Source organism: Muscardinus avellanarius (genome assembly GCF_963383645.1).
Source record: "Muscardinus avellanarius genome assembly, chromosome: 17".
In the NCBI taxonomy this organism is placed as follows: Eukaryota; Metazoa; Chordata; class Mammalia; order Rodentia; family Gliridae; genus Muscardinus; species Muscardinus avellanarius.
This window is the reverse complement of record NC_137803.1, coordinates 54,345,480-54,364,270: the sequence shown is the minus strand read 5'-3', so window position 1 is coordinate 54,364,270 and position 18,791 is coordinate 54,345,480. Positions and strand designations below refer to the sequence as shown.

The 18,791-nt window shown below is 47.6% G+C and overlaps 2 protein-coding genes across 2 annotated transcripts in view; both read right to left on the bottom strand.

The window, feature by feature from the left end:
- Window positions 1-10,537, bottom strand: part of USP14 (ubiquitin specific peptidase 14) — a gene marked incomplete at both ends in the record, with an annotated part of 37,319 nt that extends 26,782 nt beyond the window's left edge. The window contains 4 exon segments of the mRNA XM_080714284.1: window positions 250-282; window positions 5,057-5,202; window positions 10,374-10,455; window positions 10,457-10,537. Coding sequence (XP_080570410.1) covers window positions 250-282; window positions 5,057-5,202; window positions 10,374-10,455; window positions 10,457-10,537 — 342 coding nt within the window.
- Window positions 10,538-18,791, bottom strand: part of ROCK1 (Rho associated coiled-coil containing protein kinase 1) — a gene marked incomplete at both ends in the record, with an annotated part of 146,004 nt that continues 137,750 nt past the window's right edge. Inside the window, one exon of the mRNA XM_080714719.1 lies at window positions 10,538-10,988. Coding sequence (XP_080570845.1) covers window positions 10,538-10,988 — 451 coding nt within the window. The remainder of the gene's footprint in view (window positions 10,989-18,791) is intronic.

Below are 18,791 nucleotides of genomic sequence, written 5' to 3'. Positions count from 1 at the left end.
CCACGGCTTAGGAGGCAGAGACAGGAGCATCACGCATGTTCAAAGTCAGCTGTGCTGGCTTAAGATACCTCGTTTCCAAATAAAAATATAAAAAAATGGGTCTGGAAGTGTAGCCCGGAGGTAGAAGGGTTTCCAGGAACCCCAGTACCACCAAAAAAAAAAAAAAAAAAAAGGTCTGGGAGTGTAGACCAGAAGTAGAAAAGCCCCTGGGTTCCACCCCCAGTATCACAAAAAAGTGTTAATACTTACATTTTTTATTTTGATGTTTCCCCAATCATCATCCTGTTTCAAGGAGGAAAAAAAAAATTAAACACCTCTGCATAAGTACTAAGTTTTAAGCTACTTCAGCATAAAATTTACTTCATATGTGTATTATTCAAAATTACTACAATTGGCCGGGTATGGTGGCGCACGCTTGTAATCCCAGCATTTGGGAGGCTGAGACCGGAGGATCGCAGTTCGTGGACAGCCTCAGCTACTTAGTGAAGCTCTCTGCAACTCAGTGAGATGCTGTTTCAAAATAAAGAATAAAAACTTGGGCAGGGGGTGTAGCTCGGAGGCCCCTGGGTTCCATCTCCAGACCCGCAAAAAAAGAAAAAAAAAAAAAAAAAAAAATTACGCCAGGCGTGGTGGCGCACGCTTGTAATCCCCGCGCTTCGGAGGCGGAGACAGGAGGATCGCGCTGGCTTAGGAGACCCTGTTTCCAAAATGAAAATGTAAAAATAGGTCTGGGAGTGTAGCCCGGAGGTGGAAGGGCCTCCAGGAACCCCAGTACCACCAAAAAAAAAAAAATTACTACAATTGAAACATATTTGCTTTTAAAACACATGCCTTCTGCCGGGCATGGTGGCGCACGCTTGTAATCCCCACGCTTGGGAGGCAAAGACAGGAGGATCGCGCAGGTTCAAAGCCAGATGTGCTGGCTTAAGAGACCCTGTTTCCAAAAATAAATAAAAAATAGGTCTAGGAGTGTAGCCCAGAGGTAGAAGGGCTTCCAGGAACCCCAGTACCACCAAAAAAAAAAAAAAAAAAAAAAAAAAATGCCTTCTGAAAGCCAGGAAGTCTAACAATTGCTTAAACTGCATAAGGTAACACAATCTAAATCATACTTATGTCCTAAAAACATATTTAAATATATAAAACACATTTAGCAATTACTAAATGCTTGAATTTTGACAAGTGACAGATCCTAATTTTTCCAAGTATGAAACCAGTAGAGCTAATCAGTAACCAGCTTATATGACAGGAGTGAAAAACAGTTTATAAAATAAGGTTAAGTAACTATGGTGACTGTGTAACTTCAACTAAGGTGATTCTTAAGAATTTAAGTTCTAAGCACCAGGTGTGGCGGGCACGCCTGTAATCCCAGTACTTGGGAGGCTGAGACAGGAGGATCGCACAGGTTCAAAGCCAGCCTCAGCTACCAAGTGAGGTTCTCAGCAACTTAGTGAGACCCTGTTTGCAAATAAAGTACAAAATAGGTCTGGGAGTGTAGCCCGGAGGTAGAAAAACCCCTGGGTTCCACCCCCAGTACCACACACACACACACACACAAAAAAAAAAGAATTCAAGTTCTAGCCAAGTGTGGCAGTGCATGCTTGTAATTTTAGTACTTGGGAGGCTGAGACAGGAAGGCTGCAGGTTTGTGGACTGCCTCAGCTACTTAGTGAGGCCCTTCCAACTTAATGAGACCCTGTCTCAAAATAAAGAATAAAAAATAGGGGCTTGGGGCGTCACTTGGAGGCAGAATGTCCCTGGGTTAAATACCAGTACCACACACACACAAAAAAAATTAGACCAGGCCAGGTGTGGTATCACATGCCAGTAATGCTAGCTACTCAGAAGGCTGAGGAAGTAGGATCACATGTTTTAGGTTTTTATTTTTTGTTTTGTGGTGCTTGGGATTGAATCTAAGGGTATTCTACCTTCAAGGTACACCCCCCAACCAGATTTTTTTTATTTTGAAGCAGAGTCTCAGTAGGTTGTTGAGAGTCTTACTATGTTTTTAAGGCTGCCCTCGAACCTGTGATCCTCCTATCTCTGAAATCATAGCTGTGCACCACCATACCTGGTAGGACCAGAAGTCTGAAGCCAGCCTGGGCAACTTAATAAGACTTGTCTCAAAACAGAAAATTAAAAGAGGTCGGGATGTAGTTCAGTGGTAGAGCACTTGCCTAGCATGTGCAAAGTTCTGGGTATAATTCCTAGCAGCACAAAAGTACTAATAATATAAAAATGTTTAAATAAAAGATACTAGGAGGAAGCTAGGGTATAGCTCAGTGATAGCATTCTGGCCTGGTATGCAAAGGTCCTGGGTTCGGTCCCCATTACAAGGGGGAAAAAGAACTAAAAATCACCAGGAGAGTGAATGTGACTGGCTAAAGCAAAGTGTTCCTCAACAATATCTGCACGTCCACAAATGCTTCTGGAACCCTAAATGTCACATCTGTGAAGCAATTACCAAGTAATTTGACTTCAATATGTTAAAAAAAGATCTTTTTTCTTTTTCTTTTTTTTTTTTGTGGTACTAGGGATGGAACCCAGGGGTATTCAACCTCCAAGCTACACCCCCTGCCCTATATTTTATTCTTTACTTTGAAACAGGGTCTCACTAAGTTGCAGAGGCCTCACTAAGTAGCTGAGGCTGTCCACGAACCACGATCCTCCGGTCTCAACCTCCCAAATGCTAGGATTACAAACGCGTGCCACCACACCTGGCTAAGACCTTTTTTCCTTAATGCCATCACTGGTCCAGAGATATTTTAACCTACTGCAGCTAAGGTCTTTCCTTCATAGGATAAAGTTGAATTCTATTTTATTCCTTTTGTCTTTTATTTTTAGTGCTGGAAATCAGACACAGGGCCTCACATATGCCAAGCAAACACTCTACCAAGCCCCCAGACCACTCTATTGACAGAAGGTACCAGGTACTCAGTATGCTCGTCTCCCCTTCGTTGGTGCCATGTCTCTTTGGCCATTCTGACTTAAGAAGGTGCAGTAACTCCCTAAAAGCCCCCTCAGGTTAAAGGCTATTACTGCTCATCACAAGACGGTCACACCAAACCTGTAAGTGAGCCCAGATATGCTTCATTTGTAAACAGCATACTTTTTGGTGCTTTATTGCATGTTACTTATGCCTCTGATGCTGTTTACTAACTTATAAAAGATGAATAATATATATAGTTGAAAGTATATGAAGCCGGGCGTGGTGGCGCACGCTTGTAATCCCCGCACTTGGGAGGCTGAGACAGGAGGATCGCACAGGTTCGAAGCCAGCCTCAGCTACTGAGTGAGGCTCTCAGCAACTTAGTGAGACCCTGTTTCCAAATAAAGTATAAAATAGGGCTTGGAGTGTAGCCTGGAGGTAGAAAGCCTCTGGGTTCCATCCCAGTACCACAAAAAAAAAAAAAAAAGATTTATTAGTAGTTAGTTTCATTTGATCAGCATTTTCTGTAACTGTCAACAGTATACCACCACTACATAGCACAATAATACATTCTGTAGTTTTTGGAGGGTTTGCTGTGGTACTAGGAACATTCTATTTCCAAGAACATTCTACCTCCAAGCTACACCCCTAGCCCTTTTTAATTTTTATTCTTTTTTTTTTTTTTTTTTTTTTAAACAGGGTCTCACAAAGTTACAGAGGGCCTCACTAAATAGCTGAGGCTGGCCGAGAACCTGAGATCCTGTTTCAGCCTTCCAGGTAATGGATTACAAGGGTGTGCACCACAACCAGCTTCATTCTCTAATTTTAAAAATCAAATCTTGAGGTATGGTTGCACACACCTCTAATCCCAATACTTGGGAGGCTGAGACAGAAAGACTGCAGGTTCAATGACAACCTCAGAAAGTAGCAAAAATCGCAGCACCCTAGCAAGACCATTTCAAAACAAAAAATAAGCCGGGACTAGTGCCACATGCTTGTAATCCAAGTACTTGGGAGACTGAGACAGGAGGGTCACAGGTCCGCAATCAGTCTCAGCAATTTATTGAGGTCCTTGGAAATTTAGTGAGACCCTGTTTCAAAACAAAAAAGTATAAAAGGCTGAGGGTTTAGTTAAAAAAAATTTTTTTTAAATAAAAAGAGCTGGGAGTCAAGTGTGGTGGCACACGCTTGTAATCTCAGCACTCGGGAAGCTGAGACTAGAAGATCACGGTTCGCGGCCAGCCTCAGCTACTTAGTTGAGACCCTCCACAACTTAGTAAGACCCTGTTTCAAAGTAAAGAATAAACCTGGCCAAGCATGGTGGCACACTCTTGGAATCCCAGCATTTGGGAGGCTGAGACAGGAGGACTGAGGTTTGTGGACAGTCTCAGCTACTTAGTAAGGCTCTTTGCAATTCAGTGAGACCCTGTTTCAAAATAAAGAATAAAAAACTGGGCTGGAAGTATATATACCTCGAGGTAGAATGCCCCTGGGTTCCATCCCCAGTACAGCAAAAAAAAGAATTAAAAAATAGGGCTGATGGTACAGCTCAGAGGTAAAATGCCCCTGGGCTCGATTCCTCCCCAGCCCCAACAAAGAAAAAAAGAATAAAGAAAAAATTTTGGGCCAGGCCAGTACCACAATATATAAAAGAAATGTATATAAATAAAATTTTAGCCGGGCGAGGTGGCACACGCTTGTAATCCCAACATTTGGGAGGCTGAGACAGGAGGATCGCAGTTCATGGACAGCCTCAGCTACTTAGTGAGGCCCTCTGCAACTCAGCGAGACCCTGTTCCAAAATAAAGAATAAAAATTAGAGCTGGGGGGTGTAGCTCGGAGGTAGAATGCCCCTGGGTTCCATCCCCAGTACCGCAAAATAAATAAAAAAATAATAAAGAAATAATAAAATAAAATTTTAAATGATACTTTTATAATACTGTGTTTTGAAATAGGTACAATGTTCCTCCCATATATGAGTAAGAGAGATTTCACCCCATAGACAACTTACTCTAGGCAGAGACCAATCAGTACTGCAAAGGCTGTATTATGACTGAACATGACTCCCGGTTAGTTATCTTCACTAATTACACAATGTTAGTATGTAATGACAGTGTGGGCCGAGATTACCTTCAATGTTCCTCCTTTCACCATGACTTTCTGTCTGGCCGGCTGGACTCCAGTCAGTGCAAAAAGCTGCGCCTTGAACAACACCGGCGGCTCGTCCGTATTCAGTTCAATGCGTTCGAACTTCTCCTTTCCCCATTTTACAGTAACTGCAAAAAACATTTTCTTTCCTTTATTAGATCTCAGATTTGAAATCCCTTAAAGCTCACTTAGCAGGCTAGTGTTAGTTTTGTGGTACTAGAGATTAAACCCTCAAACTGTTGATTCTCCTGTCTCAGCCTCCCAGGCGCTAGGATTACAGGTATGCACCACCTTGACCAGCTAGGCTAGTTTCCCAAAGTTGATTTGTGCCCTTATTTTTTTTATATCTAATCAATGATAAAGAGTTTGGTGGCACACTCCTGTAATCCCAGTACTTGGAAGGCTGATAAGGAGGATCAAAGGTTCAAGGAGAGCCTTGGCAAGTTCAAAAGATAACTGTTTAAAGATAAAAAATAAAATGGCTCACTGTAGCTCCTGGTAGAATATCCCAAATTCAATCCCAAAATAAACATACACACACACATACACACACACACACACACACACACACACACACACACACACGTATGCAGTAGGTCCTAAATTAAATTTTACTGGTTTTAATCCAACTTTTCATTATACAAATAATGAAACTGAGACTTATATGGACTGATTTGATAGTGTCACAAAACTGTCTTGCCAAGCACTTGGCATACATCTGTAATCCCAGAAATATGGGAGGCTGAGGCAGGAGGATCACAAGTTTAAGGCCAGTCTGAACAACTTAGCAAGACCTAGTCTTAAAATTAAAAATAAGGAGCCAGGCCAGATGTGGTGGCACACGCTTGCAATCACAATAGTTGGGAGGCTGAAACAGAAGGACTGCAGTTCGTGTCTAGCCTCAGCTACTTAGTGAGGCCCTCAGCAACTAAACAAGGCCCTTTTTCAAAACAAACAATAGGGCTCCAGTGTAGCTTGGAGGTAGAATGTCCTGCGTCCAATCCCTGCAAAAAAAAGATAAAAAAAAAAAAAGAAAGAAATGCCAGGTGTGGTGGCACACACTTGTAATCCCAGCATTTGGGAGGCTTGAGACAGGAAGATGGCGGTTTGCAGACAGACTCCGCTACTTAGTGAGGCCCTCTGCAACTTCGTGAGACCCTGTTTCAAAATAAACAAAAAATAGGGCTGGGGTGTCGCTTGGAGGTAGACTGCCCCTGGGTTCAATCCCCAGTACTGCAAAAAAAGATAAATAAAAGCCGAGCATTGTGGCGCACACTTGTAATCCCAGCATTCGGGAGGCTGAGACTGGAGGATCGGGAGGCTGAGACTGGAGGATCACGGTTCACAAACAACCTCAGCTACTTAGTGAGGCCCTCTGCAACTCAGTGAGACCCAGTTTCAAAATAAATACTAAAAAATAGGGCCTGAGATGCAGCTCGGAGGTAGAATGCCTCTGGGTTCCATCTCCAGTACCACACACAAAAAGAGATAAATAAAAATAATGAGGGGCCGAGTGTGGTGGAGCACGCTTGTAATCCCAGTACTTGGGAGGCTGAGACAGAAGGATCACAGGTCTGCCGCCAGCCTCCTCTACTTAGTGAGGCCCTCCACAACTTAGTGAGACCCTGTTTCAAAATAAAGAATAAAATATAGGGCTGGAAGCTGGATGTGGTGGTGCATGCTTGTAATCCCAACATTTGAGAGGCTGAGAAAGGAGGAATGCAGTTTGCAATGGCCTCAGCTACTCAGTGAAGCCCTTTGCAACTTAGTGAGACCATTTCAAAAATAAAAAAGAAAGCCGAGCATGGGGGCACATGCTTGTAATCCCAGCATTTGGGAGGCTGAGACAGGAGGATAGTGGTTCAAGGACAGCCTCAGCTATTCAGTGAGGCCCTCTGCAACTCAGTGAGACCCTGTTTCAAAAATAAATAAAAGTAAAAAGTAAGAAAGAATAAAAAATAGGGCTGGGGTATAGCTCGGAAGTAGAATGCCCCTGAGTTCACCCCCAGTACCCCCCAAAAAAATAAAAAATAGAGGCTAGGGATGTAGCCCAGTGGTAGAGCACCCCTTAGTTTCACAACAACAGCAACAAAAGTATCCATCTTCGAAATTCTACTCCAACAATCTCAGCAAATTGAAGTGACCCTCTTCCCACATGGAACTATTTCCCAGAATAGTTAGGTCTGTGGCCTTCATAAATGACCTTCATGATGTGTTTCAAGAGTCATTCAGCTGGACATGGTGGCACACACTTGTAGTCCCAGAACTTAGGAGGCTGAGACAAGAGATGGCCAGCCTCAGCAACTTAGTGAGACCCTGTTTCAAAATTAAAAATAAGCCGGGCGTGGTGGCGCACTCTTGTAATCCCCGCACTTGGGAGGCTGAGACAGGAGGATCGCGCAGACCCTGTTTCCAAATAAAATATAAAATAGGTCTGGGAGTATAGCCCAGAGGTAGAAGAGCCCTGGGTTCTATCCCCAGTACCACCAAAAAAAATTTTTTAATTAAAAATGAATTAAAAATAAAATAGGGCTAGGGGCAGGCCAGACATGATGGTGCAGGCTTGTAATCCCAGTACTTGGGAGGCTGAGACAGGAGGATCACAGGTTCGTGGCCAGCCTCAGCTACTTTTCGGGGGGGAGGGTACTAAGGATGAAACCCAGGGGCATTCTACCTCCAAGCTACACCCCCAGCCCTATTTTTTATTCTTTATCTTGAAACAAGGTCTCACTGAGTTGCAGAGGGCCTGTTGAGCCATGTATGGTGACCCACACTTGGAATCCAAGTACCTGGGAGGTGAGACAGGAGAATCACAGGTTCTCAGCCAATCTCAGCCACTCAGTGAGGCCCTCCACAGAAAGCCCGTATGTTCAATCATCAGTACTCAAAGGGGAAAAAAAAATTCACCTTGAAGCCAGTGTGATGGCACATACCTATAATCCCAGTACTTTGAAGGCTGAGACAGAAGAGTTGGAATTCAAGGCCAGCCTCAGCAACTTAAGAGACTGTTTCAAAACTGAAAATAAAACAGGGCTGGGGGACTTAGAATGATGCTGAGTCCAATCCCAGTACCACACACAAAAAAAAAAATTAGGGCTGGCATACACACACACACACACACACACACACACACACACACACGAAGAACCAGCTGGGTTTGATTGTGTATCCTTGTAATCCCAATACTCAGGAGATTGAAACAGGAGGGTTAAGTTTAAGGACAGCCTCAGCAATTTAGCAAGACCATTTCAAAATAATAGTTAAATTAGGGCTAGGGGTGTAGCTAAAAGGTAGAATTCCTCTATCAGAAAGAAAAAAAAGAGAAAAAAACAAGAATCATTCTACTGCTAGTTTCTGGGCTTCTGAACTTGGCTGGGTGATCATTATTAAAACATGGGATTCAAGGTTCTAGACCATCATAAATTCACTTTAGCTGGGCATACTGGCACATGTTTAAAATCCCAGTACTTGGAAGACTAAGAAAGAAGGATCACAGGTTCCAGGCCAGCCTCAGCAACTAGTTAGATCATATTTTAAAATAAAAATAAATAGGGCTAGGGGAGTAGCTCAGAGGTAGAAAACCCCTGGGTTCAATCCACAGTACTAAAAAAAAAAAAACTCACCTTGAAGCAGGGCAAAGTGACACATGTCTGTAATATCAATACTTTGGAGCCTAAGACAAGAGGACTGTGATTCGAGGCCAGACTCAGCAACTTGAAAAAAATTCTATTTCAAAACTAAAAATAAGCCGGGTATGGTGTCACACTTGTCATCCCAGCATTCAGGAAGCGGCGACCAGATGATGGAGGTTCCTGGACAGCCTCAGCTACTTAGCAAGGCCCTTTGCAACTCAGTGAGACCCTGTTTCAAAAATAAAAAGACTAAGCCCATGCTTGTAATACCAGCATTTGGGAGGCTGAGATGGGAGGATCTCGGTTCACAGACAGCCTCAGCTACTTAGTGAGGCCCTTTGCAACTCAGTGAGACCCGGTTTCAAAATAAAGAATAAAAAAATAGGGCTAGGGGTGTAGCTCAGAGGTAGAATGCCCCTGGGTTCCATCCCCAGTGCCGCAAAAATAAATAAATAAATAAATAAATAAATAATAAAAAGACTAAAAAATAGGACGGGTGGTGTAGCTCGGAGTAGAATGCCCCTGGGTTCCATCCCCAGTACTGAAGAAAAAAATTCAAAAATAAAAATAAAATAAAATAGGGCTGGGAGTGTAGATCAGAGGTAGAATACCCCTTAGCTCAATCCCAGGCACCATACACACACACACACACACACACACACACACACACACACAGAATTTACCTTGAGATTAATATTACGCTTGATCCCTACATTCTTTAAAAATGTGAATGTTTAAAGGAATTGTGACAGAGTAGAATCTGTAATAGTCAACTGGGGGCCACTGTTTACATTTTAGGTGCCATTTTGAATAAGAATGGAAAATAACTAGCTCCCTTAACTAGGTGAAAAAGTGATCCCTGCCCGATAACTTGGACAGTTATCAAGCAAATGATCCCTGTCAAAGGCCAATCAAAAAGGCCAGCTGAGCCGGGCGGTGGCGCACGGTTGTAGTCCCAGCATTTGGGAGGCTGAGACAGGAGGATCGCGGCCCAGTTTCAAAGATAAAGAATAAAAAAATTGGGCTGAGGGTGTAGCTCGGAGGTAGAATGCCCCCAGTACCGCAAAAATTTCCAAAGGCCAGCTGATAATTCGTCTCCCTCAAAGTTAACAGTATGCTTCAGATTCAGAAGCATTCGAGAATTCGATGTGTGATAAAATGAAAACGAGGCGGCAAAAAGTCAGGCGTGCAATCTGCCTCGGGACAGAACTGAAATCGGTAGGAAGCGGGCGGCGGGGCCCAAGGCAGCAGCGTGGCCGGCGACAGCAGCGGCGAGGCCCGGCAGGCCGAGGTCGGAGCTGAGAGCCGGCCCCGGCCCCCCTCCTCGCCCACTTCCTCCCACGCGGCCATCAAGACGCCCGGGGGCTCGGCAGCACCTCGCCCGCGAGGCCGCGGCGCCCCGGGGCGCACCTCACCTCTCCCCGGACACTGGGACAGGGACAGGACCTGTTCTGCAGAGTCACGACTCCAGCTGCCTCCCCGCCGCACCCCGCTCCCACCCCACCCGCCGGGCCCCGGGAGCGCCGGGCTGCGGGCGGAGGGCCGAGGAGGGCGCGGGCGGCGGCGCGGCTCCCCACGCGGGCCCTCCCCGCGCCGGCGCCGCCTCTGCGGGCCAGGCCCAGGCGGAGGCCTAGCGCCGCGGCGCCCGCGCAGGCTCGGGGGCTCACCGGAGTACAGCGGCATGGCGCGGGGCCGAGGAGCTGGCGGCGCGGGAGGATGGGCCTGGCAAGGGCGGCGAAGGGAAAAGGACCGCGAGAAGCCGGCGGTGGCGGCGGCGGCGGCCGAGGCGGAGGTGCGACGGCGGTGGCGGCTCCGGTGCGACGAGTCTCATTCAAATCGGCCACTGGCGATGACGCAGCAGCACGCAGTTCGCCCACAGACCGACTGCAGGGAGGACGCGCGGCGCGGAGGGCGGGGCGGGGCCTGACGGCGGGGCGGGGCGAGAGGCGGGGCCTGGCGCGCGGCGGGGGCGGGACCTGGTGGTGGGGCGGGGCGAGGGCGGGGCCTGGCGCGCGGCGGGGGCGAGGTCTGGCGCGCGGCGGGGGCGGGGCCTGGTGGTGGGGCGGGGCGCGAGGCGGGGCCTGGCGCGCGGCGGGGGCGAGGTCTGGCGCGCGGCGGGGGCGGGGGCTGGTGGTGGGCGGGGCGCGAGGCGGGGCCTGGCGCGCGGCGGGGGCGAGGTCTGGCGCGCGGCGGGGGCGAGGTCTGGCGCGCGGCGGGGGCGGGGCCTGGTGGTGGGCGGGGCGCGAGGCGGGGCCTGGTGCGCGGCGAGGGCGGGGCGAGGGCTGGCCGGAGGAGCGGCGCGTGCGCAATGGCCGCCCCACCCCGCGGGCCGCCGCTGTTGGCCTCGTGCTAGTGACCCGCTCCCGAGTCTGTTGGCGCTTGGAGTGGGGACCTACCTTCCCGCTAGCTGGCCTTTTTTTTTTTTTTCTTTTTTTTTGCGGGTCTGGGGATGGAACCCAGGGCCATTCGACCTCCGAGCTACACCCCCTGCCCTATTTTTTATTCTTTGTTTTGAAACCGGTTCTCACTGAGTTGCAGAGGGCCTCGCTAAATAGCTGAGGCTGGCCGTGAATCGCGGTCCTCGGTCTCAGCCTCCCGAATGCTGGGATTACAAGCGTGCGCCACCACGCCCGGCTGCTAGCTGACTTTTTTAAAGTGATTTTTCCGTCTTCTTTTGCTCTAGCCGGGTATGGGATTACAAACGCTTGTAATGCCAGCATTCGGGAGGCTGAAACGAGGATCATGGTTAGAAGGCAGCCTCAGCTACTTAGGCCCTTCACAACTCAGATGCTGTTTCAAAATAAAGAATAAAAAACAGGGCCGGGGGTGTCGCTCTGAAGTGCCCCTGGGTTCCATCCCCAGTACCGCAAAAATAAATAAATAAATAAATAAATAAAATAGGGCTGGGAGTGTAGCTCAGAGGTAGAATGTTAGAATGCCCCTGGGTTCCATCCTCAGTACTGCAAAAAATAAACAGTGGATCAATGAAACCAGGGTTTATTTTGTTTTGTTTTTTGTTTTGTATTGGGGAATTGAATCCAGGGGCATTCCACTTCTGAACTACACCCCTAACCCTTTTTATTTCTTGTTCAGGGTCGCTAGGTTACTGAAAGTTCGTTATATGGCTGGGAATGTCCTTGAATCAGCGATCCTGGGGCTCAGCCTCCCAAGTACTGGGATTACAAGTGTGCGCCACCACTCCGACCGGCTTTTTGTTGTTTATTTTTGTTTTTTCCTTACTGTTAATATACCCAGCAGGGAGCTGAGAGGCCTTGCTCTCTGCCCTACTTCCGGAGGGGACTGAGACTACTGAGTACTGTGGTTGCGAATACATAATCAAACCGGTACTGAATCCCGACTGAATGACCACGGAGCCTTGGTTTATCGATAAAATGGAGATATGTTGCAAGGTTGTTTTGTAGATTAGGTTAGGTTATGTAAAGAATATCTTTAGAAGAGTGCATTGCACATAGTATGTAACACATAACTTTTTACATTTATTCCACAGTAAAGAGTTAAAAGAGATTATATGTGGTGTGATTAGAATAACAATCTCTGGATAGTTTTATTGCCTGTTTTCCAATTGTCTGGTCATGTTTTTCTATAAACTACATTTTTTAAAACATCGCAAGCCGGGCGTGGTGGCGCACACATGTAATCCCAGTACTTGGGAGGCTGAGATGGAAGGATCGAGATTAGCAGCTAGCCTCAGCTACTTCGTGAGACCTTCCACAACTTAGCGAGCCCCTATTCCCAAATAAAGAATAAAAAATAGGGTTGGGGGTGTAGGTCAGAGGTAAAATGCCCCTGGGTTCCATCGCCAGTACAGAAAGAGAGAGGTGGGGGATGAATAGGAGGGCCGGGCATGATGGCACTCACTTGTAATACCAACATTTGGGAGACTGAAACAGGAGGATCACAGTTTGCGGCAGCCTCAGCTAATTAGTGAGGCCCTTTGCAACTCAGTGAGACCCTGTTTCAAAATAAAGAAAAAAAAATAGGGCTGGGGGCGGAGGGGGGGGTAACTCAGAGGTAGAATGCCCCTGGGTTCAACTCCCAGTACTGCAAAAAAAATATTGCAGCCAGAGGGTGATGGCACACACTTGTAATCCCAGTACTTGGAGGATGAGACAGGAGGATTGCAAATTCAAGGACAGCCTCAGCAAGCAGTGAGATTCTCATCAACCTAGTGAGATCCTGTTTTAAAATAAATATAAAGTTGGGCTGGGGATGTAGATCAGAGGTAGAATGCCTCTAGGCTCAACCTCCAGTACCACAAAAAAAAAAAAAAAACCATATTTCATAGGGCAGGTGTGGTGGAGCATGCCTTTATTCCCCTGTACCTGGGAGGCTGAAACAGGAAGATTGCAGATTGGAGGCTATACTTAGCAATTTAACAAGAACCTCATCAACTTAGGGAGACTGTTTCAAAATAAAAAGGAGCCGAGCGTGGTGGAGCATGCTTTTATTCCCCGGTTTGGGAGGCAAAGACAGGAGGATCATGCAGGTTCAAAGCCAGCCGAGCTGGCTTAAGAGACCCTGTTTCCAAATAAAAATATAAAAAATAGGTGTCTGGGAGTGCAGTGTAGCCCGGAGGTAGAAGGATTTCCAGTTTCCAGGAACCCCAGTACTACCAAAATAATAAATAAAAATAAGGGATGGGGGCGTAGCTCAGAGGTAAAGCAGCACTGGATTCAATCTCCAGTACCCAAAGTAAATAAACAGCATATACTGCATAGGCCTGGCATGGTGGCCCGTGACTCTCCTTGGTAGGCTAAAGCAGGAATATTGCAAATCTGAGGCTGGCCTAGGCAGCTTGGTGAGACCTGTCTCAAAATAAAACATAAAAAATAAAGCACTGGGCTGGGCGTGGTGGCACACGTTTGTAATCACAGTACTTGGGAGGCTGAGACAGGAAGATCACAGTTTGCAGACAGCCTCGGCTACTTAGTGAGACCTTGTTTCAAAATAAGAATAAAAAATAGGGCAGGGGAGTATAGTTCTAAGGTAAAACACCCCTGGGTTCCATCCCAGTACTTCAGGAAAGAAGAAAAAACAGCACTGGAGATGTAGCTCAGTGATAGACCCCTGGATTCAACCCCCAGGACAGGGGAACTTTTTTTTGTTTTTCAGTACCAGGAATGGAACCCAGGGCATTCTACCTCTGAGCTACACCCCCTGCCCTATTTTTTATTCTTTATTTTGAAATAGGGTCTCACTGAGTTGCAGAGGGCCTCACTAAGTAGTAGCTGAGGCTGGCCGAGAACCGCGATCCTCCTGCCTCAGCCTCCCAAGTGCTGGGATTACAGGCGTGTGCCACCACGCCTGGCTCTTTTTTGGGTGGTGGGGCACAGATTATCTGTGTGGGGGGGGAGAAAATCTTTGCTGCCCCTTTCTGCAGTTAACAGGCGGAGAAACTGTGCTGGTGGTGCCAGTGTGGTGCCTTTAATAACTAATCCCGTGTAATAATAATAATAATAATCACATGTATATTCCTTTCCTGTGTGTGTGTGTGTGTGTGTGTGTGTGTGTGTGTGTGTGTGTGTGTAAGCAGGACTAGTCAGTACTCAAGCATCATTTGATGCTATGAGAAGTGTAAAACAACATAAGCTTTAAGCTTACTCATCCTATCCATGACCGAGGGCCTCTAGATGGAGTTTGTCTTCACCACCCCACGTCCTCTTCCTCTGCACAGCTAACTTCCCAGCCTCTGGGGACCTGCCGACCTAAATATAAAACACACGGGAGCCCAGTGAGGCCATGGAACCACGCTAACAACCAAGGGCGCATGCGGGGAAATGTGCAGCGCTGCCCCTCTACACGTCAGGGAGAGCGGCGGCTAGAGCAACGAGCCCGGCCTCGCTGCGTGCGTTTAATGATTAGAATCTTCTACTTAAGGTGAACTTTTTTTTTTTTTTTTTTTTTTTTTTTTGCGGGTCTGAGGATGGAACCCAGGGGCATTCGACTTCTGAGCTACACCCCCTGCCCTGCTTTTTATTCTTTATTTTGAAACCGGTCTCACTTGAGTTGCAGAGGGCCTCACTGAGTAGCTGAGGCTGTCCGGGAACCGCGATCCTCCAGTCTCACCCTCCTGAATGCTGGGATTACCAGCGTTCACCACCACACCCGGCTTAAGGTGAACTTCTTTAATAATGAGTGTATTGGCAAGAGCTCAACCTGCGTGTTAATAAATAAGACCTGTAGGCCGGGTGTGGTGGCGCGTGCTTGTAATCCCGGCGCTTGGGAGGTGGAGACAGGAGGATCGCACAGGTTTGAAGCTAGCCTCACGGGCTTAAGAGACCCTGTTTCCAAATAAAAAATATAAAATAGGTCTGGGAGTATAGTCCAGAGGTAGAAGGGTTCCATCCCCAGTACCACAAAAAAAAAAAAAAAAGTCACCAAACTAAGGGGAAAATAAATAAATAAATAAGACCTGAAAATATGGCCAAATGTCAAAAGGGTTGTTAGTGATTAACTGTGAACTGCCTATTGCTAAGAATGTCCCCTCCTCATCTGGCCAACAGAACTCCTATCCAACTTTCAAGTCTCCATTTAAGGCTAATTCCTTCAGATAGCCAGAACGCCTACTCCTAGACCCACCCCTTCCTATTAAGTAACAGCACATTGTATGGTTTTTTTTCATTTTATTCAGCTAGTACATTGTTAGTCCAGGATACTCAATATAGACACTGTGGATACAAAAGGAATCAAAGGTCCTGCCCTAGCCAGGCTTGGTGGCCCACGCTTGTAATCCCAGTATTTGGGAGGCTGAGACAGGAGAGATCTCAGGTTTGTGGCCAGCCTTAGCAATCTTGTGAGCACCTCCGCACCTTAGCAATATCCTGATTCAAAATAAATAAAATAGGGCTGAGGGTTTAGCTCAGAGGCAGAATGCCCCTGGGTTCCATCCCCAGTAGCAAAATATATATAATTTTTTGTGTGTGTGGTACTGGGGATGGAACCCAGGGGCATTCTACATCTGAACTGCCCCCAGCCCTACTTTTTATTCTTTGTCTTTTATTGAGGGGGGGGTCTGGAGATGGAACCCAGGGGCATTAGACCTCCGAGCTACACCTCCAGCCCTATTTTGCATTCTTTATTTTTATTTATTTATTTATTTATTTGTTTGTTTGTTTGTTTGTTTGTTTTGGTGGTACTGGGGTTCCTGGAAGCCCTTCTACCTCCGGGCTACCCTCCCAGACACCTATTTTTATTTTATTTTATTTTATGGTGGTACTGGGGTTCCTGGAAGCCCTTCTACCTCCGGGCTACACTCCCAGACCTATTTTTACATTTTTATTTGGAAACAGGGTCTCCTAAGCCATCGCACGCGGCTGGCTTCGAACCTGCGCAATCCTCCTGTCTCTGCCTCCCAAGCACGGGGATTACAAGCGTGCGCCACCACGCCTGGCTGCATTCTTTATTTTGAAACAGGGTCTCACTAAGTTGCAGAGGGCCTAAGTAGCTGAGGCTGGCCACGAACCGAGATCCTCCCGTCTCAGCCTCCCAAATGCTGGGATTGCAAGTGTGCACCATCACATCCAGCTTTTATTTTTTATTTTGAAACAGGGTTTCACTGAGTTACAAAGGAACCTGCTATCCTTCTGTCTCAGCCTCCCAAATGCTGGAAAAATAACTATATATATGTATATGTATATGTGTATATATGTATATATATGTATATATATGTATATATATGTGTGTGTGTGTATATATATATATATTTTATTGGTGCATTGTAGTCAAACATCACAATAGAATCATGACTTGTGAGGGTATACAGGAACACATCATCCAGTTAGCCCCTATCCCCTCCCCATCCCATTCCCTCCCCCTTCCTTGATCCCATGCTTGATTTGGTGATTAACATTGATTCATTTGTTTATGTATATCATGAGTTTTGAAGAAATTCCATCTTCCCCCATCCTATCCCTCTGACTGGTCACCTTAATTGCTCCTCCATTGGGCCCTTTCTTCAACTAGATCTCCTCCCATTACCCATTTCTTTCTAGTTTTTGCATATTAGGGAAAGCATCTGATTTTCTATTTTCTGTATGTTTCTCTATGTATGTTGCAAGTTTGGATCCTGCTCCTGAAGGCCCTGGCACCGGCATGAGGCCCCTGCAGACTCTGATCCCAGCCTCACTGGCTCAAGCACCGGCCTTGCTTCATGGCAGGCCTCAATCCCAGCCTCACTGACTCCAGCTCCAGCCTCACCCCTTGGCAGGCTCTGATCCCGACTTCAGAGGCCCCAGCACCAGCCTTGCCTCACGGCAGGCTCCGGTCCCGGCCTTGCTGGCCTCATCTCTGGCCTAACCCCTCAGCAGGCTCCAGTCCCAACCTCAAAGGTCCCAGCACCAGCCTTGCCTCATGGCAGGCTTCGATCCCGACTTTGCTGGCCCTGGTACCAGCCTAACCCCTTGGCAGGCTCCGATCCCGGCCTCGGAGGCCCCCCGCACTGGCCTTGCCTCATGGCAGGCTCTGATCCTGGTCTCACTGGCCCCGGCACTGGCCTCACCCCTCGGCAGGCTCCAATCCTTGCCTTGGAGGCCCCAGAACCGGCCTTGCCTCACAGCAGGCTCCAATCCCAGTCCCGCTAACCCCGGCACCAGCCTAACCCCTCGGCAGGCTCCAATCCCGGCCTCGGAGGCCCCCGCACTGGCCTTGCCTCACAGCAGGCTCCAGTCCCAGTCTTGCTGACCCCAGCACCAACCTAACTCCTTGGCAAGCTCCAATCCCAGTTTTGGAGGCCCCAGCACTGGCCTTGCCTCACGGCAGGCTCTGATCCCAGCCTTGCCTCATGGCAGGCTCCGATCCCAGCCTTGCTGGCCCTGGCACCGGCCTCACCCCTCAGCAGGCTTCGATCCTGGCCTCAGAAGCCCCAGCACTGGCCTTGCCTCATGGCAGGCTCTGGTCCCGGTCTCACTGACCCCGGCAACGGCCTAATCCTTTGGCAGGCTCCAATCCTGGCTCGGAGGCCCCAGCACCAGCCTTGCCTCACAGCAGGCTCTGATCCCGGCCACGCTAGCCCTGGCTCCAGACTCACCCCTCGACAGGCTCCAATCCTGGTTTCAGAGACCCCAGCACCAGCCTTGCCTCACAATAGGCCCTGATTCCGGTCTTACTAGCCTCAGCACTGGCCTTACCCCTCAGCAGGCTCCAATCCTGGCCTTGCTGGCCCTAGCATCGGTCTCACCCTTCGGCAGGCTCCGATCCTGGCTTCTGAGCCCCCAACACCAGCCTTAACTGGAAAAATAACTTTCAAAATGTTTTTTGGCCAGACGTGGTGGCTCAAGCTTATAATCCCCGCACTTGGGAGGCTGAGAAAGGAGGATCATGCAGGTTCAAAGCCAGCCTTGCTGGCTTAAGAGACCCTGTTTCAAAATAAAAATATAAAATAGGTCTGGGAGTATAGCCTGGAGGTAGAAGGGTTCCATCCCCAGTACCAAAAAAAAAAAAAAAAAAAAAAAAAAAAAAAATTGTGGTACTGGAAATGAACCCAAAAGCATTTTATCTCCAAACTACATGCCCTGCCCTGCACTGCCCTATTCTTTTATTCTTTATTTTGAAACAGGGTCTCACTGAGTTGCAAAGGGCCTCACTAAGTAGTAGCCAAGGTATCTCGAAACCACGATCCTCCTGTCTCAATCTCCCAAATGCTGGGATTACAAGTGTGCGCCACCACACCTGGCTAATTTTTAAATTTTTTATTGGTGCATTGTAGTCGTACATCTTAAAGGAGCACAAGATGGTAGAGGCACACTCATCACCCAGTTAGCCCTTCCCCAATTCCCACCCTTTCCCCTCCCTCCTCATATTTGGCTTAGTGATTAACTTTGATATGTTTGTTAAATTTCTTAACTCCTGCTGTAATAAGACTGAGCAGGATTACTGAAGCATGCACGCATTGCCTCCATGGCCTCTTTACTGGGGCGTGATGGGGAGTGTAGTACGAGAGGACTACAGCTTCAAGGCCGGTATGCAGTAAGTCAGCTAGGCCCTGTTTGTTTTTCTTTTTTTTTTCTTTTTTTTTTTTTTCCTTTTGCAGTACTGGGGATGGAACCCAAGGCTATTCTACCTCCAAG